This window comes from Plecotus auritus (assembly GCF_963455305.1).
Source record: "Plecotus auritus genome assembly, chromosome: 8".
Lineage (NCBI taxonomy): Eukaryota > Metazoa > Chordata > Mammalia > Chiroptera > Vespertilionidae > Plecotus > Plecotus auritus.
The window spans coordinates 64,238,982-64,260,348 of NC_137782.1; the positions used below are offsets into that span (position 1 = coordinate 64,238,982).

General features: G+C 46.3%; 1 protein-coding gene across 2 annotated transcripts in view; it reads right to left on the reverse strand.

The window, feature by feature from the left end:
• The window catches only part of TTLL9 (tubulin tyrosine ligase like 9), a 37,195-nt gene that overhangs the window by 7,866 nt on the left and 7,962 nt on the right, over positions 1-21,367 (reverse strand). For both annotated transcript variants that reach the window (XM_080684464.1, XM_080684463.1), the window contains exons 4-10: positions 19,263-19,374; positions 18,111-18,296; positions 10,382-10,450; positions 8,204-8,294; positions 6,383-6,423; positions 5,192-5,279; positions 460-518 (exon numbers count right to left, since the gene is read on the reverse strand). In XM_080684464.1, coding sequence (XP_080540590.1) covers positions 460-518; positions 5,192-5,279; positions 6,383-6,423; positions 8,204-8,294; positions 10,382-10,450; positions 18,111-18,296; positions 19,263-19,374 — 646 coding nt within the window. The remainder of the gene's footprint in view (positions 1-459; positions 519-5,191; positions 5,280-6,382; positions 6,424-8,203; positions 8,295-10,381; positions 10,451-18,110; positions 18,297-19,262; positions 19,375-21,367) is intronic.

The window sequence follows — 21,367 nt, forward strand, 5'->3', positions numbered from 1 at the left end:
GGAATGATCACTGCTGTTTGTAGTAGGGTCGGGGGTATGCAAGAGGCCCCCACTGTGCGGGTATGAGCTGGGGGCCAGTTCTCCCTGTGCACTTCTGTTCTGGCTCTTAACTCTTAGAAGTCATAGAATTCTAAATTTGAACCTGGCCTTGTAGGTTATTAGATAGAAGATAGATAGGTAGATAGATGATGATAGATAAATAGAAGCATATCTGTCAAGTCGGGAGGACAGCACACATTTTGTTAGAGGGTATGTTAGTTTGGCTTATAACTTTTAAATATAAGGGCATGGGCCTCCATTTGTACTCTTGCCCTCGGCACTGCAAATGGGAAGGGTGGGCCTGACTGCACTGTGAACTATGAGCCCAAGACAAGCCTGTCCTGGGCTCTTTGGCACTCTAACTCATCACCCCAGCCACCCCAGAGGCTGTACCGGAGGGCAGAAGCCCAGCTTGCTCACCTTCTTTGGGTGGTAGTCAGGGGACGTCTTTTGCACGGCAACATTGGTGAGGTGCACATCTGGCAGAGGTTGGTGGTCAAGGATCAGTGTGGACAAGAAGAGTGAATCCTGCTCCATGTAGCCCCCAGGGACCAAACTAAGACCCTTCCTTGGGAATTGATGGGGCAGGCTACAAAAACAGCCCAGAGGTCACGTGTGGGCTTTAGAGTCAGATGGGCCTGGGTTCAAATCCTGCCTGCATTGTTACTGGCTCCGAGCCCCTGAGCAAGTCACTTAACTCCTCCGATCTATTTTCCTACATATTTGATGGGAGCACATAATAGTTTATTGGCCTCACAGAATTATTTGAAAGATTAGATAACATTCTATATAGAAGCACCTCTTATAGTGCCTGGTATCACTGTTATTATATTATGTTTTTTCAACTCAAGAGGAGAACATTTTCTAACAACTAGAGAGACTAAATATAGAACAGCCATCTTGGGATATTCTGAACTCTCTGTCACCAGAGGGGTTTGGGCTGGGTGGCCACTTTGTAGGAATATTGAAAAAGTGATCCAGCTTTGGGGTAGGGTCAAGATGGCCTTTGAGGTCCCAGTTCTGAGAGTCTGCCTTTTGCTATCATCACCATGGTGACCACCAGTAACATCAACAACCCTTTGCAGCTTACAGAGCATTTCACGCAAATCATCTCATTTGTTCCTCAAATTATTCCCATCTCAAAGAAGAGAACCTGAAGCTCAGAGAGGCTAAGGGACAGCCATTCAGAACACCCCTCCACCAACACCCTCCCTCCCCCACTGCATTTCACCTCATGAAATGACCATAAGGTGTAACTTTCTCCAGGAGTGACTGGGTGGTAGAGGTTCTAGGTAACTAACCCAAGGGTAATTCCCCTAAAACATGTGTTGCTCCCCATTTGCAGCATTTCGGGCAGAGGAAGGCGGGCATCCTCATTAGCACCATTGTTCTAGAATGTCTTCTTTAGAGATTTCCAAAGACTTTTTTTCACATTTGTCTGAGAGTTCTTCTATCATATATATATATATATATATATATATATATATATATATTATTGATTTTTTACAGAGAGGAAGGGAGAGGGATAGAGAGTTAGAAACATCTATGAGAGAGAAACATCGATCAGCTGCCTCCTGCACACCTCCTACTGGGGATGTGCCTGCAACCAAGGTACATGCCCTTGACCGGAATCGAACCTGGGACCTTTCAGTCTGCAGGCCAACGCTCTATCCACTGAGCCAAACCAGTTACAGCAGTTCTTCTATCTTAATTTCAAAAGAATAAGCACATAACAAACCACTATATAATAAAAAGAGCCCTTAGGTTTATGGTCAACTGGTTTTTGAAAAGTATGCCAAGGCAGTTCAATGGGGGCAAGCATAGTCTTTTCAACAAATGGGCCAGGACACCTGGATATGCACATGCTAGAGAATAAGGTTGGACCCCTCCCTCAGTCAGAGCTCCTTAGATGTGACACCAAAAGTTTGAGTGACAAAAGAAAGAGTAGACAAGTTGAACTTCATCAAAATTAAAACCTTTTGTGCTTTAGCTATGGCTGGTTGCTCAGTAGTTAGAGCACCAACCTATGGACCAAAGAATCGAGGTTTGATTCCTGGTCAAGGGCATGTACCTCCGTTGCAGGTTTGATCCCCAGCCCCCAATCAGGACACGTGGGAGGCAACCAGTCTATATGTAGATGTTCCTCTCACTTTGATGTTCCTCTCTCTCTCTCTCCCCTTCCTCCCTCCCTTCCACTTTCTCTCTAAAGACCAATGGAAAAAATATTCTCAAGTGAGAATTAAAACACACACACACACACACACACACACACACACACACACACACACACACCAAAACAAAAAACCTTTGTGCTTCAAAGGACATTATCCAGAAAGTGAAAAGGTGGAGCACAGGATTTTTAGGGCAGTGAAAATACTCTGCATGATACAATAATGATGAATACATGTCATTATGCACTTGTCCAAACCCATAGAAGGTACAGCCTTAATGTAAATTATGAACTCTGGGTGATTATGATGTGTCGATGTGGGTTAATGTTGATAACAGGGGAGGCTATGTGTGTGTGTGGAGGCAGAGTATGTGGGAAATCTCTATACCTTCCTCTCAGTTTTGCTGTGAACAAAAAAAAAAAAAAAAAAAAAAAGTCCTTAAAAATAAAGGACAACCCACAAAATGGAAAAGGATATTTGTAAGTCATGTATCTAAGAAGGAAGTAGTATTAAAAAATAGGGAAAGAACTCTTACAGCTCAACAATTAAAGAGGCAAACAATCCAATTTAAAAGAGGGCTAAGACTTTGAGCAGACACTTCCCCAAAGAAGACTTACAAATGCCCAATAAGCACATGAAAAGATGTTTAGCTTGTCCAGTGTGGCTCGGTGGTTGAGCGTCGACTATGAACCAGGAGGTCAATCAAACCAGGTTCGATTCCTGGTCAGGGCATATGCTCAGGTTGTGGGCTTGATCCCCAGTGGGGAGGCGTGCAGGAGGCAACTAATCAATGATTCTCTCTGATCATTGATTTTATATATCTCTCTCCCTCTCCCTTCCTCTCTGAAATCAATAAAAAATTGAACCCTGACCTCCTGATTCATAGGTCAACGCTCAACCACTGAGCCATGCCGGCCAGGCTGTTTCTACTTTTTACTATTTCAGTGTTGAGGTGAATATTTTTGTATTTTGTGTGCATATATTGACTAATTTATGTATAAACAATATATATCAAACTATATTTTTATGCACAATTATAAAGTCAGGTTAAAAACATGTCTTAATGCTTTGTGATCCAAAGTTGGTTTATTATTTTAAAAGTTGGTGTGTAATATCTGAAGCAAATGTAGCAAAATATTAATATCTGTTCGACCTGATGGTAGATGCATGGATTTCTACAGTTTTAAATATTTTTTAAATCTTTCAATATTAAAACTTAAAAACAATTAGAAGGGGTGGAAAATGACATACAGTCACTCACTGGGGAAACAGCAAAGCCTCAGTAAATGGAAACTAGCGCTGGGCCTTGGTTTGTTTGGTAAGTGCCCATGATGTTTGGAGGTCAGCAACACTTTGAAATGGGAGAGCAGTACCCTCCTTGTCCTCAGTAGCCACTCTGGGCTTGGCACCGTTCTAAGTACATTACCTGCATCATTTAATTTTAATTAAAAACAAAACAAGATGGAAAACAAAAATGAAACTAAAATAAATTTGATGGCTTGCATCTGATAAATGCTTGTTAGATTTACAAAAAAACAAGAACACACACACACACACACACACAATGTTGAAGTTGGTAAAATAGAAAAAAAATTATAAAAAATTCTCAGGAGGGCCTACTCCCACCCTAACATGCAGGCAAGGCAAATGCATTACCTTGGACAGACACTTAATCGAATGATGAAATTAAGGCCGAGAGCTGTGAATTGGCTAAAAGCATTAGCTGGATCACCCAAATCAGAAGCGCAGCAGCCTCACCTTCCATTCCCGTCTCTCCCATAAGCAGGCAATGCAACCCTGCTGATTTATCTCTGAATATTCCTGTACTGTTTACTCCTTTTTATCTTATGCTCAGGTCTAAAAATCTTAAAAACATTTAAAAATATTTTTATTGATTTCCAAGAGGAAGGGAGAGGGAGAGAGAATCATTGATGGGCTGCCTCCTATCCCCCACTGGGGATCGAGCCCACAAACTGGACATGTGCCCTGACAGGGAATTGAACCATGGCCTGCTGGTTCATAGGTTGATGCTCAACCACTGAGCTACACCGGCCAGGCTTAAAAACATTTTTTTTGATGTTGATATTTTAACCAGATAATAGATTCACATGATTCAAAAGTCAAAAGGTATAAGGATGTATATAAGGAAATAGCTCCTTCACACCAGATTATTTCATATCAGTCCATAAAGCATTTCCCCCATTCCTTTTTAACAGTGACCTAGTATTCCATTGTATAAATGAACCACTCCTCTAGTTGTTTCCTATTCTTTCACTCTCACAAACAAGGTTGTACATACAGTGAATAAAATTTAAGCCTCCATTTTCCTACATTGTGAGTGGAACTGTAGGAGAAAGAGCCAGAGGGAGAATTGTTGGGTCAGAAGGTATGTGCATTTGTCTTTCAATAGACATTTCCCAGAATTACTCCTAATAAGGCACCAATGCACACTCCCACCAATAATGTATGTATTCTCCCAACCTTGCTAACACGGAGTCTTATCAAATCTTTGGTTCCTACCAACTAGATGGATGCATATGGCATTGTATTTGAGTGAATGAGTAAACCAATGACTAGGCACTGAAGAAAAGGATGTAAAAGGATGCAAACGCTCTCCAAAGGGGCTCAAAGTGTCCGATCCTATGAATACTAATACATGTGAACTTTAGATCCTATGAATACCAATCAAGGTGAATGGCAGGCACACCACCAATAGGACCATCCAGCAGAACTGTGTAGGACGAGTTGCTCTGAGCGGAGCAAGGCTGCTTTCCTCAGATCACTGAGGGACCTCCCACCCCCACAAGACCGGAAGCTGCCAGAGAGAAGGGACCAGACCTGTTTCTCCTGTGCCCATACCAGAACTTGGCATTCAGCAGGCGCTCAGCACACATCTGTGGAATGGATGAGCTCTCTCCTGACTGCCAAAGGACAGGAAGGGAAGGCTGCATGGGGGATGGGGAGGCGGGATCCCAGGATACACTGGTCATCAATGCTGCTGAGTGTGAAGCGGGTGTTGGAGAAGCGGGCGAAGCCATCCCGGTACAGCCAGGCCCGCAGGGGGATGTACTGTGACAGAGGTGGGAATGGAGGAAGACAAAAAAGAAGGGGGAATAAATACGTGTACTTTCACACTTACTAGCTTTTGTACCTGCTGTTCCCTCCACCTGGTGGGTCCTTCCTTCTTTCCCACATCACCCTTCAAGAATCTGCTCCAATATCAGCTTCCTTTGATTCTACCCCCCTCTTTCTCTGGGGTGGGGCGGGGGCAAGATGCAGAAGAAAACAAAATAATGGGCTTCTTCTCTGCTACCCCCACGTGTGACACCCCCACCTCAGGGTGTGTCCATAGCTCCCATTGGACAGTGCGTGAGCTTATCTCCTTATACCCAACATAGAGTAGTGCACCATGAAGGCTTAAATGTTAGTTGAATGAATGGCCTGGCCAATGTGGCTCAGTGGTTGAGCATGACCCATGAACCAGGAGGTCATGGTTCAGTTCTCGGTCAGAGCACATCCTTGAATTTCAGGCTCGATCCCCAGTAGGGGACGTGCAGGAGGCACCTGATAGATGATATTCTCTCATCACTGATGTTTCTATTTCTCTCTCCCTCTCCCTGCCTCTCCCTGAAATCAATAAAAACAACATTTTAAAAAAATGAATGAATGGGTGCAGGGAGAGAGAAACTCCTTGATTAAGAGACTAGGTTCTGGAACTAGGCTGCCTGGATTCTAATCCCAGCTCTCACTTACCAGCTGTGTGACCCTGAGCAAGTCACTCAACCCCTGTTATCTGTTTCCTCATCTGTAGAATGAGTAATAGAACCTACCTCCCTGGTTAGTGGAGGACTGAAGAAGACAAAACATGCTAACTATCAGGGCCTGGGACTTGGTAGGCTCTCAATAAATGTTAGTTGTGGTTACCATAGACGACAGAATGAATAAAAAAGGACACGTGGAGGGCAAATCCAGATGCTGGGGTGTCTAAGATGGTAAAACTTAGATCCATTTACCAGCCCCCACCCACCCTCAGCGGTCCCCCTGCACTCTTCCAGGCAGACAAAGTCAGACACGCTCACACAGGGGCCCCCAGAATGGCTTTTGCCCCCTGTCCCTGAGTCCAGCTGCCCCTTACCCACCGCTGGAGGAGGGCACCTGTCTTAGTTACTCACTGACATCACCAGCACGTAGACACGCAGGTCAAACTTGCGGCCTGTGAGGCAAGGAAGTAATTCATGTAACAAACACTGATTGTCAGGCATTGTGCTAGGTTTGGGGGATATGGCAGTGGACCCACTGATATGAATCCCAATAAAAAACACATGAAGTACAAGGTGCCTCGCTCATCCAGGCAGGAGAAAGTGCATGACCAGAGGCCCAGGGAGGTCAAAGACCTTGGTCCAAGAGCTGAGTGGAGGGAGATGGGGGGTCAGCAGGAGCCAGGTTATGTGCAGTTTTTGGATTTTGGTCCACCCTCCCCGCCCCCCGCCGCCTCCATGGAAAGCTGCTGAAGAGTGTCCAATGCCTCTGGCTCCTGTGTTAGAGGGGAGCAAAGGGGACCAGAGCAGTAGTGGGCACCAGGGAGGAGGCCAGCACAGTTGTCCAGGAGAGAGGACAGTGGCAGGACAGGGATGCAGGTGGCCAGACAGATTCAAGAGCTGGGAGCTTGGTGAAGAACCAGATGTGGGAGGGGAAGAGAGGGATAAACCCAGAACGGTCTCTGACTTCTGGCTTAGCAACAAGGGGAGGCTAGGGCTATATCCCTAGATGGGAGGGCTGGAGAATGAACCAGATGGTGTGGGAGTATAGGGCTGGATTTTAGGCATGTGGGGTTTAAGTAGCTGGGAGATGCTCAGGAGGGGATGCTCAGGACTTGGGATGTGGGGGCAAGGTCTCCACAGAAAGCTGGGACAAGCCACAGAGAGAGGGTGGGGTCACTGGGGAAGATAGGGGAGGGAGGAGAAGAGGCCCAAGGGCTGCCCTGGAGAAGAACATTATCCAAGGGACTGAGAGGAGGCAAGTGGATGAACAGTATTTAATGATGCCCCTTCAGCACCTGGCCCCTCTCAGATGATGAGACCCTCCAGAGTCATGCCCCTTCTCACACACAGCCTGACATGCCTGCATTTCACAGACCCCGTGTGGGAAAAGCAGATGTACAGATGCCCTGGGGTATTCTGCAAAGGCTTTATGGGAGGGGACCAGGTTGTGTGAACATAATGAAAACCATTGGGTTGTATGCTCCCACCAGGTGAATTGTGTGGTATGTGAATATATCTCAATAATGCTGTTATTTAAAAACAGGAAAAGAGGGCGTTCAGGTAAAGTGAACAAAGTGAAATAACTTGGCCCAAGGTCATACAGCTCTAAGTGGCAAGGTCAGGATTTGAACCCAGGCAATCTGGCTTCATGGAACCCACAACCATTGACAGACTCACCTTAGGCCCTAGGCCCCTGCAATTCCCTCTCCCTCCAAAATCTACCCACAGGTGACTCCTAGTTGTCATTCAGGTTTCAGCTCACCCATCACCTCCTCAGAGAGGCCCTCCCTCACTCTCTGTCCCAGCACCCTGCTTGATTTACTTCATAACACTCTGTGAACTAGCTTATTTGTTTGTTTCTGGTTTAATGCTGTCTGCTCATCTGGGGCATAAGTTCCATGAGAGCAGAGTCGGCAGCCAGCACTCAGGACAGTGGCTGGCACTGAGTAGGTTCTTTATAAATATCTGTTGGATAAACGTATGAATGAGTTGGTTCTTGAAAAATGAGGGAATTTTAGTGAACCAAGGAGGGAGTGGGAAGGGCATGCCAGGCAGAGGAGCGGCACAGGCAACAGCAAGGAGGTGGGAGAGTGCAGGACAGATCTCCATCTTTGCATCAAGTCACGCGTGGTGCCAGGCTAAGCCCTCGGTAGGTAGGCTGCTAGTCAAGGCTTGTTGACTGACTGACTGACCATGCAGTGGAAGAGCAGGGAGCAGAGACAGTCATCTCACCTCCTATCAGATAAGGGTTTTCGATATAACGCTGCGCTACATAATTCTCCACAGGAATTTCTTCTTTCTGGTCATCCGAACATCTTGAGTCCTAGTTATAATAATAATAATAATAATTAACATTTATTGAGCATATCCTGTGCACTAGGCACTGTCTTAGGCACTCTACTTGGGGTATATCATTTGATCCTTAAATCAACCCTATCAGGGAAATTCTAATGTTACCCCCATTTTACAGGTGAGAAACTGAAACACAGAGGGGGAATGTCTTGCCTAAAGGTGACATGCTGGTCAGTGGTACTGCTGGGAAGTGGACCCACACAGATTGGGTCCAGAACCTGGCATTTAACCCAATAGGGCAGCCATTGGCCATATGTGGCTATGTACATTTAAATTGGTTAAAAGAAAGTGAATTTACATACTACAGCAAGGATGACCTTGGAGAGATCATGCTAAGTGAAAGAAGCCAGACACAAAAGGATAAATATGCTATGATTCCACTTGAACGAGGTACCTAGATGAATCAAATTCATATAGACAGGAAGTAGAAAGGTGGCCTCCATGGGCTGGCTGGAGGGGGAAATGGAGAGTTACTGTTTAATGGGTACAGTGTCAGCTGGGGAAGATGAAAACATTCAGAAGATGGTTGGTGGTGCTCGGCCTGTGTGGCTCAGTGATTGAGCATCGACCTATGAACCAGGAGGTCACAGTTCGATTCCCAGTCAGAGCACATGCTCAGGTTGCAGGCTTGATCCCCAGTGGGGGACATGCAGGAGGCAGTCGATCAATGATTCTCTCTCATCATTGATGTTTCCATCATTCTCCCTCTCCCTTCCCCTCTGAAATAATAATTTAAAAAAAGTATATATATTTTTTACAAAGATGGTGATGGTTGCACAACAATGTAAAGGGAATTAATGTCACAAAACTGTATACTTAAATATGGTTAAAATGGTAAGTTTTATGTATATTTTACCACAATAAAAAAGGAAATATATTAAAAACCCAGTCCTTCAGTCTCACTAGCCACATTTTTGGCCAAGGTCAACACGTGGCTAGTGGTCACCATATCGGGAAGCACAGTGTACACCATTTCCACCCCTGTGGAAATTTCCATTGGTCAGTGCTGCCTAGAACACCACACAGGCCTCAGGGATATTCCTCTCCCTTCTCTGCCTGCTCATTCTTTGCTGGCCAGCCCAGCTCCGGAAGACAGCAATGATCTCACACACGTGCGCAGTGCCTCAGCCTGCACAGCCCTTGCCCACTCACACTGTTCCCTGCAGAGTAACTTGGTGAGAAAACTGAGGCCCAAAGGCAAGCCTTGCACACTTGGTGAGGTCACAGAACAGACCAGTGGCAGGGAGGCCTAAAACCCAGGGATTCTGGCCCCAAGGGTGGCCCCAAGCTATTTCAAGACAGAGACAGCCAGGCCTGCCCTTCTTGGGACCCAGGCACCCCCACATATGTACTCACGTGGCTGCCAGAGGGATTGACAGCACTCCGGGCCTGCTGGGCCTCCAAGCTGGTGAGCTTCTTCCCAGCAGTGCCCTGATAGTTTCATGGAAGGAATCAGGTGGAGGGAGGAAATTCATTTATTGAGCACCTGCTGTGAGCCTGCTAGTGCAGTAGGTACTGGATGTGTAGGAGTTTGATCATCTTGCTCCTCTCACCTATCCTGCACTATTACCATCTCTAAGGTTCAGAGGGGTTCAGCAATTTTCCCAAAACCACACAGCTTCTGAGTAGTGGAGGTAAGATAGGAACCAGGATTTCTACTGAATCATGTCTTGGGACATGATGGGGGAAGAAGGAACTAGGACCTACGGGAAGTTAACCAAACTCCCCCAGCTGGGTAAGCAGGAGGTCCAGGTAATACAGTGTTCTCAGGTTTTAGGCATATTAACTCATTGCATTCTCAGCAGGTACTGTTACTACCTATCCCTCATTTAGCTTGGCACAGAGAGGTGAAGTAACTTGTCCAAGGTCACACAGCTATTAAGAGGCAAGATCAGCATTTGAACCCAGGCAATCTGGTTCCAGAGACTTTGTACCCATGGGAAGACCCATGGGCAGAACTTCTCTGCCAGCCCTTCAAGTTTTCAGGGAGGGAAAGAAAGGCTCCTTGTCCCAGTGAGCACAGAGGGTTTAGGGAGGAAGGGGGAGAGGCAAGCTCACCTTCCTCCAGTCCATGATGTCCTTCAGCTTCCGGAATAGGAAGATGCCCTTCCCCTGGGACCGGGCTACCTGGGGTGGGGGTGGGCAGAAAGATCAGCGTTCAGCTCTTTGTGGTTCCTTGTGTACCCCTATGCCGGGACCCCACCCCAGCATTTCTGTCTCCATCTCCCTCATGGGCTTCCTGCTATCCCCAGAGGAATGGCCAAGCCCAGCCCTGAAGGAGATGGAACAGAGAAGGTGCTACGCCCAGAAGGAGGGAGAAGCAGGAGAGGAAAGTGAGAGACCAGCTTAGCTCACAAAGGCATCAATTGCATGAATAATACAAAAGAGCAGATGATTAAAAACCCATTTCTAACAGTCCTGGGAACATAGCATCCAATTCTTTTTTTAGAAATCAATTTGCCTTCCTAATTAGGTTTTCCTTCAGCTAATACTGAAATCAGTCTGCCTTCACTGAATGCCGGCATGGATAATTCATAGCTTCACAGAGTCAAGGGGCTGGGAGAATCTTTAATATCATGCAAAGCAATCAGTACCAGAGGCATTACTTCCTCCTGTGACATCCTCTACCATGGTCACCTGCCTGGCCTTGCACATCCACAGTGCCAGGGAGCCCATTTGTTGCAGAATAGCTCTATTAAGCAGTCATCCAAAAGGTATACAGTAGGTGTCTACTGTGTGCTGGGCATTATGCTATAGCAATAACCTCATGAAGTTTTCACAGCCTAACGTGTTTTGAGCTAAATTTTGCCTGCCTGGCTCCGGCCTCTAGGACCCCCTAGGACGAATCTGATTCCTGGGTCCGTTAGTTATCTTCAGCCACTGAGCAGGTCCCCCCAAGTAATTTTTTCCTTCAGCATAAAGGCCTTTAGAAGAAAAAACTCTCATTTCTCCTCTGAGCATGGCCCTGCGGGCCACTGTGGGGCTCTCTGTACAATGTAGGGGCAGGCAGAGTTGTCAGGCACGGCTGTACAGGTGGCCCTCCTACAGGAAGGGCTCCCAGTCATGGGGGCAGTGGGAGCTGAAACCCAGCCTTCTCTGTCTGTTGTGCTGTGCACCCTGGTTCAGGGTTGTGTGTGCCCAGAAGATGGGGTGTCCAAAAGACTGCGGAGCACTATGGTGGCTCAGGGGCAGCAACATGCACAGCTGTTTTGGAAAGCAACTAATAACCAGTGTGCTCGGCCTGTGTGGCTCAGTGATTGAGCATCGACCTATGAACCAGGAGGTCACAGTTCGATTCCCAAGAGTTCATGGCCACACAAAAGATTTACATTCACTTCAAAGAAGAGGATAATCCAATGTAAACAATGAAGAGGCACTATGAATTATCCATCAGTCTTCAGAAAAATGCAAACGAAAACTGCAATATCATACCGCTGCGCACTCCCTGAGAGTGACTAACATGGAAGACAGGCAATGTCAAGTGTTGGTGAAGATGTGGAGGAACAGGAACTCTCACAGGGGCTGAGAGGAGTACAGGTTGTTTGGGGACTCTTTGGCAGCATCCACTAAGCTGAACACAGGCACCCGTGACCCAGCAATTCCTCTCCTGGGTGCCTACGCATGCGCATGGGCACCCACGGGCATGTACAGGAACGCCCATGCAGCACAATTCATAATAGCTCCAACCTCAAAACTCCCAAGTAGACAAATATTCACTTAAATAGAGCAGTAAGCAACAATGGTAAATCATAATTTACATTTAACCACATCAGTATGGATGAATATCATAAACATGATGTTGAGGGAGAGAAACCAGACACAGTGTAGCCATACTATGTGATTCCAATTATATAAAGTACAAAAGCAGGCAAACACATCTATGCTTGGAGTGGCCGGGGGATGGTGAGTGGAGAGGGTCTGAGGGGAGCAATTGAGGCCTGTTAATGCTCTGGGTATGGTCTGGGTACTGGTTATTCGAGTGTGTTCACTTTGTGAAGATTTATCAAGCGCCGAAACCGGTTTGGCTCAGTGGATAGAGTGTCGGCCTGCGGACTCAAGGGTCCCGGGTTCGATTCCGGTCAGGGGCATGTACCTTGGTTGCGGGCACATCCCCAGTGGGGGGTGTGCAGGAGGCGGCTGATCGATGTTTCTCTCTCATCGATGTTTCTGACTTTCTATCCCTCTCCCTTCCTCTCTGTAAAATATCAATAAAATATATTTAAAAAAAAAAAAAGATTTATCAAGCTATACCCATATAAGGTGGACATGTTCTGTTTTATTAAACTTCAGTTACCAGTAAAAAGGTTTTTTTTTAAGGCTCATAACTTCTAATATACTAGGTGTACTGGTTAATAATGCGGATTTTTTTTCAATAGATGGAGTTACACATATGTTGGTATATATGAGATTTGATATGTATGCTATTTTGTTGTATTGCTCCTTCAGATTACCACTTGTTCTGATCGATGGCACACGCACTTTCTGAGCAGCACTTCAAAACATACAAAGAAGTGGAAAATTGGGTCTCTGAATGGTCTGCCTCAAAACAAGAAAAGTTCTATTGGGAACCTGAAAGAGGGGAAATGTGTAGCTAGGGATGAACATTACTTTGAATAAAGCACTTTTGATGTTTCTCTTGAAATTATCGTGTTTTCTTTGATTACAAAATCCGCATTATTATGGTTAATAATGCAGATTAAATATTAACCGGTTAAAAGTGCGGATTTTGTAATCCAAAGAAAACACGATAATTTCAAGAGAAACATCAAAAGTGCTTTATTCAAAGTAATGTCCATCGCTAGCTACACATTTCCCCCATCTTTCAGGTAATTTGTGGATACCGTCCCAATAGAACTTTGCTTGTTTTGAGGAAAACCATTCAGAGACCCAATTTTCCACTTCTTTGTTCGTTTTGAAGTGCTGGTCAGAAAGTGCGTGTGCTATCGATCAGAACAAGTGGTAATGTGAAGGAGCAAGGTCTGGTGAATACAGCAGATGGGTTAATACTTCCCAGGCAAAATCTCTTAACGTGTCTTTAACTGGTTTTGAAGTATGTGATGGTGCATCATTATGAAGTAAAATTACTTTGCCATGTCTTCTGGCCCAAATTGATTATTTGTTGTCAGTAGTGATCAGTATTAACGGTTTCACCTGGTTTTAGAAGCTCATAATACACCACACCTTCCTGATCCCACCCAACGTAGACCATTGTCTTCTTTCCGAAGCGATTTGGCCTTGCAGTCGATGTTGATCAACCCATGATTTTGTGCGTTTGGGATTCTCAAAATTAATCCACTTTTCCTTGCCAGTCACATGCAAAAAAAGACTTTCTTTCCATGCAAAAAAGACTTTCTTTCGTGCCGTTGAAGCAATATTTTACTGATGACTTTTCGGTTTTTCATTTGTCTTTTGTTCAGTTGATGTGGCACCCATTTTTCTTCCTTTAAAATCTTTCCCATTGCTTGTAAACTATCAGGAATTGTTTGCTGAGTAACGTTTAATCTTTCTGCAAGTTGTTTTTGAGTTTGACACGCATCTTCATCCAATAATGCTTGTAAGTGTTGGTCTTCAAACTTTTTCGGTTGACCTGGATGTTCTTTGTCTTTCACATAGAAATCACCACTTTTAAAGCATTTAAACCAGCGTTCACAAGTATCTTGAGATGGAGCATGTTCACCATAAGCTTCCCGAAGTATACGATAACTTTCAGCAGCATTTTTCTTCAAAATAAAGCAATGAATTAGAACTTCCCGCAAATGCTCTTTTTTTTGGCACGAAATTCGACATTTCTAAGCGTAAAAATACCTCTGATGTTAACACCTTCAGAAAATTTGACATATGAAGTTTTGAAGCTTGTTGTCAATACAACAAAATAGCATACATATCAAATCGCATATATTTCAACATATGTGTAACTCCATCTATTGAAAAAAATCCACATTATTAACCGGTACACCTAGTAGGAAACTTGCCTCCACCGTTGGCTGCCCTCCCCTTCCTCTTCTTCCTGGATGGCAAACCCACCTCTCGCCTTGGAGCTGGAAACACCAGATACCTGTTTTCCCAGCTTCCCTTGCAGGTAGTGGAAACCATGTTTTGGCCAGTGAGACCTAAGGAGACATCTGGTTGGAGCTTTGGGGCTTCTGAGAAAGATTTTTCTCCTTGTTAAAAACTTGGGGTTGATGGCTGCGTGGCTCAGGTGGTTGAGCGTTGACCTATGAACCAGGAGGTCACGGTTCGATTCCTGGTCAGGGCATATGCCTGGGTCACAAGCTCGATCCCCAGTGTGGGGTGTGCAGAAGGCAGCCGATCAATGATTCTCTCTCATCATTGATGTTTCTCCCTCTCTCTCCCTCTCCCTTCCTCTCTGAAATCAATAAAAATATATTTTAAAAAAACATTGGGGTTGACAAGGGAGGGAGGGACAGAGGAAGAGGAGGAGAAAAGAGAGAGAGAGGAGGGGGAAAGAAATGTGTATGGAGGGAGATGGGGAAGGAGGAGCAGAGAGGGAGAGAAAGAAATGCTTGGCTTTTTTCCTTCTTTCTTCAAATATTACAGTCTAAGGAGATGATGCCTGCTGCTGCAGCAGCCATCTCACACTGATGAGGTGACAAGTCGGATGACACAAAGCCAACACACTGAGGATGCAGAGTGAACAAAGAGAAGGAACCTGGGCTTTTAATGGCATTGTTGAGCACACCCCCAAACCTGGAACTTTCTAGTTTAGCTTTCTTGTTATCTGAGATAATGAAATGATGTTATTGTTTAAAGCAGTGGTCAGCAAACTCATTAGTCAACAGAGCGGCAAACCGCGGCTCGCGAGCCGCAGTTTGCCGACCACTGGTTTAAAGAATTGTTAGTAACTAACCTCCTAAGGGAGTAATCCTAAAGAGTGGAAAATAAATTTGCTACATGGTGATATATCTGGGTAGTTAAGACTGGAAATCATCTTAACTCCAGCAGACTGCTATCCCCCCCTTCCCGCCCCCGGGCAAAAACAAACAAACAAACAAAAAAAGCCCACAACAATATTTCAAGCTTCCTGTGTTTTTCCAGAGCCTTGCTACCCCCACCCTCCATCAAGAGGTAAAGTCAATGTCCTCTCCCCTTGATTCTAGGCAAGCCTTTAAGACAGTCTCAATTAATTGAATATGGCAGAAGCCATGATGTGTGGCTTCCAGTGCTGGGACATAAAAGGCAATACAGCATCCACACAGCTTGCTCTTTGGGGCTGGCCAACAGGGAACCCAGCCACCATGCTGTGAGGAAGCTCAGGTCGCATGGAGAGGCCCACATGGAGGGCAACGGAGCATTCCAGGCCTCAGGCCTGGCTGAGCTCCCACCTTGCCAGCACCACCTTGCCAGCCCTCAGGGGACCTGCCCTGGAGGTATCAGAGCAGCCATGAGCCTTTGCTGTCAAGTGCTGCCCAAACGAGAGGCTCATGAGCTAAATAAGACATGATGTTGTTTCAAGCCACTGAGTTTGGGGCTGTAGCAACAGAACCAGAACACTAACTTTAGGAAAACGGTTCATAACAATGGTCAGACCAGCAGCTAATACTCCTCAGGTGTTTCCTCTATGCCAGTATTTACATAAATTACCTCCTTAACGCTTTAAAAGAAAAACCAGTATGCAGCATTATATCACCCCCATTTTGCAGTCAAAAAACACAGGAACAGAGAGGCCAAACACTCTATTCAAGTGACAGATGCAGGGCAATTAAATCTGTACTTCACGAGGCTGGCACTCAGGCACCTCCTGCAAAAGGCCAGGGAGTACCCAGCGAACATGGTGTGACTTCTGGCAGTATCGATCTTACTTGATAATTTGGGAGGAAAGTATTTTTATAAAAGACACGTTATTGATTGGAAAAACAATATATGGATTATTAGAATAAACAATACTTTCATTTTGCACCACCTGTGGCTACTCACAGCCCTCCACCCCCTGCTGCCCTCTGCCCGGCCCTTGGGAGCCATTCATCATGTGACAATCATTGTGTGACATTTATCTGGTGTTGCAGATGTGGCTGGTGGTCTCCCTGGCAACCATTCCCTTTTCCCCCTGCCAACAGAGCCCCATTTGGATCACCTCCTCATAGTGGCCCTTCCCTCCAGGGAGGTCTGAGCCCTCACGGTGGTCCTATGCCCCTGCCATTGGTTCAGACATGGGCCAGCAGGATGCCAGAGGGAGTCTGCTGCAGGGACTTCTGGAAAGTTTGTGTCTTTTTCAAAAGGGACACAAGGCTAGAGTGTTCCTTTATTTCTGTGGCAGGTGATGGTGTGAGGAGGTGAAGCTAGAGCTGGGGCAGCCATGCTGTGGCTGAGAGGAGCAGCCAGCCGTTGGGATGGGGATTGAGGGCGATGTCGAGCTGCTTAGCTAACCATCCCTGCAGTCAACCTATCATCATAACTTTAAAAGTCTCACACTTTTAAATTCCAAACCCCAGGGTTTGTTCTTACATTCCCTGAGAGTGACAGCCCAGCTCTGTCCCACACCAAGTCTACTGAATCAGACTCCGTGGGAGTGAGGTGCTTTACTAAGCTCTCCGGAAAATTCCCGTTCACTCTCAAGTCTGAGAATTACTGCTGTACTCAGAGTGTTGTTCAGGGACCAGCAGCAATGGCAAACTCATTAATTCCATTTTACCGATGAGGAAATGGACTGAGAGGGGTTGAGTGACTGCTCAGGGTCATAGAGCTCATAAGTGGCAGATACAGGGTTAGAACCCAGGCTAGCCCTGGCCGGTTTGGCTCAGTGGATAGAGTGTCGGCCTGCAGACTGAAGGGTCCCAGGTTCGATTCTGGTCAAGGGCACATGCCCAGGTTGCAGGTTCAATCCCCACTGGGGGACGTGCAGGAGGCAGCCAATCAGTGATTCTCTCTCATCATTGATGTTTCTATTTCTCTCTCCCTCTCCTTTCTTCTCTGAAATCAACTTTAAAAAAAATTAAAAAAAACACACAAAAAACCCAGGCTAGTCTGACCAGAAGTACCCACTCTCCACACCTTAACAGGGTGCCTCAGCTACTCAGGAGGGAGAGCAAGTGTGCACACACACAGCCAAGATCCCTCCTCTTAATTACAGCTGTAAAGGCCGTGGGCTGGGAAAAGGAATCAACTTAATATTCGAGTGCTCGCTCCCAATTAGCACAAACTATCATTTGAGAGGATAATGCGTGCTGGGAGCGGGAATCCGAAGGTGGGTTGCAGTGTTCATCTGCCTAAGCCCTTGTGCTCAGCTTCGCGCCCTCCTCACTGTACCTCTCAGGCAGGGATACCAGCCTTCCCGCAGACCCCGCCAGGGAGAGGATCAGGAGGCCTGAGTAGGTCCTGGCTCAGTCTTCGCTCACTGAGCATTTGTGAAAAGCTTGAATAAGTAGGTCTAAGCTCCTCACCTTCACAGTGGGGCTGGTAGGACCTCCTCCCAAGGACCACGAGACCTGGGCAGTGTAAGAACGCACTTCCCGTCCCCACCTCGGTTTTCCTTTATGTCAGGAAGAGAGGCAGGGATCTGAGCTCCAGCAAGGCCCTGGATTCCCTGCCCTGGTACCCTGAGGACCACGTGTTCCCCTACCAAACACTTATTGAGCACCTATGGTGTACTGGCATTCCTAGCTGCTGGGTCCACACGCTGGGGAGGAGATAAAGTTGGCCCCTCAGGCAAAACAGGCGGGGTCTAAGACTGAATTACCAGGCAGGGTCCTGTCTTGAGATGCGCCCTGAAGGATCCCTGCTCTGCTGCCTGGGACACCCCTCCCCCCAGTCCTTGGCACTGGCCACTCACAGGCTTCATGATCCAGGTGATTCCTGGGTTTTTACGAAATTCCTCCACAAACAGGTGGTACTCGCATGGCATCTCAAAGGTTTTGGGGAAGAAGTCGCACTTGGCTGCTTCCAGCTTTCCTGCCTCGCGCTCCAGCTGTTTCCGGAACCGCTTCAGGTTCTTCACCATGTAGTTCTTGCGGGTCAGCTGAGCAGGGGGATGAATGGGCAGGCCATTAGCTCCACTCCGCCTCCAACCCCACCCATCCCAACTGCCCCCACTGCCTCCATTCTTTGGCCCACAAGATAACAGTAACTTTGACTAACTAAGTGCAACTTTAGCCTGCTGTTCTATCATTCTCCCCACTTTACAGGTGAGGAAGTGGAGGCTCAGAAAGGTTTCCAGGGGTCCTCAAACTTTTTAAACAGGGGACCAGTTCACTGTCCCTCAGACCGTTGGAGGGCCGGACTATAGTTTAAAAAAAAACTATGAACAAATTCCTATGTGCACTGCGAGCCCGGGATGAGTCGGCTGCTAAGCAAGACAGGCAGCGGCACCCGGTGGGCCGGATAAATGTCCTCGGCGGGCCGCATGTGGCCCGCGGGCCATAGTTTGAGGACCCCTGGTTTAGTCAGTTGCCCAGAGCTATGCAGCTAACAGGCAGCACAGCCAGGCTTTGATCCAGGTCTGTCTAACTCCAAAGTTCGTGCTTCTACCCACTAAGCTATACAAACCTTTTAAAATTTCCCACTGCTGGCTTCTCCAGTCTCATCTTTGTGGTCTGGTCCCTCCTGGACCTCCCTCCTATCTCTAGACTCCAAACTGTTCAACTTGTCTCTACCCTGAGATCATCATAGGTGCTCAAGTATCCTGCTCCTTTGGCCCTTGTGCCCCAAGCCAACCTGACCTTCACATCTCTACTGCTGAAACACCACCCAGCCCATGACCTCCAACCCCACCCCAAGACGGCCTATTCCTCAGGCCTTAGATCCTTACTCCCTCTCACTAGTTAGCCCATCATATATCTACTGCACATATTGGCCACCTAGCATGCACCCCAAAGTCCCTTACACCTTTCATTCTGGTCCTTGTAACCCCAAACTAGCTCTTGCTCATTGCTACAACCAGTGACAGGCATTGACTGACTCAGTCCCCTCAGCCTACCCAGCTCACCTCGTAGTGGTTTCGGAAGTGACTGATCCGCACGTGTTCATCCATGTAGGTGTGGTCGAAGTTCTCCCGGAGCCAGCTGACATCACACCAGTAGAAATCCCACTCCCCTTCGCTGGGAGTGGGGTGAGACAAAGGTCATGACCTGAGGACCTCAGCACTGCTGGGAGTCTGGGGCCCAGGAGGTACAGCTAAGGGGTCAGCAGCAGTGTGTCTATTAGGAGTCTCAAGGCGGTGGCTGTCCACAACCTGCTTTGTTAGGCTAGAATAACAACCAGAGAAACATTCCTACGAAAATCCAGGCTGGTGCTTTCCAGTGAGTCCAGATATCACTTCCTGGCACATAGTGGCCAGACTGCTATTCTATAATTATCTCCACTATAATTATCCATGTCAGACAGACACACCCTTCAGATCACAGCCCCTACCACTCCCTATGGCCTTTGACAACCAGCCAACCTCACCCGACCATGTTACCTGCCTGGGTCATGGAAGCATCCTGGGGCTGCCACCCCCACGCTCACATTACCAAGCAGTAGAATTAGGTAACATTTGCAAGGCCCTTTGATTTCAAAAGGCCCTCTTCTTACTGAATCCTCAGAGCAGCAGCTCTGGAAGTGACTAGGATCACACCCGGAGCCTTAGGACAAGGATGGGCTTGCTCACCCAGGACATAGCATCAGAATTCACACCCAGGCCTGCCTGACTCCAAATTCCGACCTTATTCTTCACCCCATGACAGGGAGAGGGACAGAAACCAGACTGATCTATGAAATCTGATACCAGAGCTGGGGTGGAGGTGCTTGAAAAAGATGTGAAATAAAATAATACCTCCATGATTACTTCTAAATTTTTAAGTAAAAAATTAGATATAACTGCAGTCCCATGTATCTTCTTTCCTGCCCCAAAGGAAGCTACTAGCCTGAATGTGGTGTGTATCATTTCTATGAATGCTTTTATAGCTTTACTATGTACATATATGTGTATTCATCTACAGCCCATGACATTGTTTGGCATGTTTTTAAACTTTCTAATAGCTAATACTTATTGCTTACCATGTGCTTGACACTGTTCTAAACACTTTACAAATATTAACTCATTGACCCTCATAGCAATCCTAAGTGTTAGGTTCTATTATTAAGCCCATTTTACAAATGAGAAAACTGAGGCAGAAAAATGTGAAGGAACTCACCCAAGTTCATACAGCCAATAAGTTGCAGAGCTTCTGAGACCAAGCTCTGTGGTTAGAACCACTCCTGACTATTTTCTTTTACAACTTGCTTTTCCACCAACTTTTTGTTTTGGATGAATGAATAAATAATGGATGAATGAATAAATAATGCATTATTCACTCATTCATCCATCACATATGTGTTGAGGTTATCTTTGTGTTAGAGATGATGTTGGGTGCATTGTTTGGTATAAGACATGGGAGGAACCAAAACAACTGGCCAGGTGGTGCATATAATACCACAGTGAATATTAACAATAAACAAAGGAACAAAAAAAATAACTCTATAATGAGGAATTATGAAATATGCCAAGAGCAATCCAGTAGGAGGCCATGAGGCAGGGTAGCTGAGGGACCTATGTTGGATGGAGGCCACCATGTGGAAGTGATAATTCGACTGAGGTCTTAATAGTAAGGATGAGGGAAGGGCAGGAAATGAGGCCCTGAGGTTGGAAAGAACAGGTTCAAGAATGTGAAGAAAGGCCAGAGTAGAGGGAGAAAGGTCATGGATGAGGCTGAAGGGTAGGGCAGGGCCCATAAGCAGTGCTTTGTAGGCCGTGTTGTATATTTGGGGTTCTTTTCTAATTCCAAAACTTCATTCATTTGTACCTCATCTTCATGATCATCACAGTCAAGTTGCTCTTAAATCACCAAAGAAGACATTAAACTGCTCAACAAGGGCAGCACAGATTCAGGTTCCTTCTACCTTCCCTTCTGCCATCCTTAACATATTGTCCTCATGCTCATCACCCAAAGGTATCACATCATCTTTCTTGGTGAGAAGCAAAGAAAGAGACAGCTCTGGCCACATCTATTCCAAATACCTGACAGGCTGATAGTCTGAACTGAGACGTCATTCTATCTGGAGATACTAGAC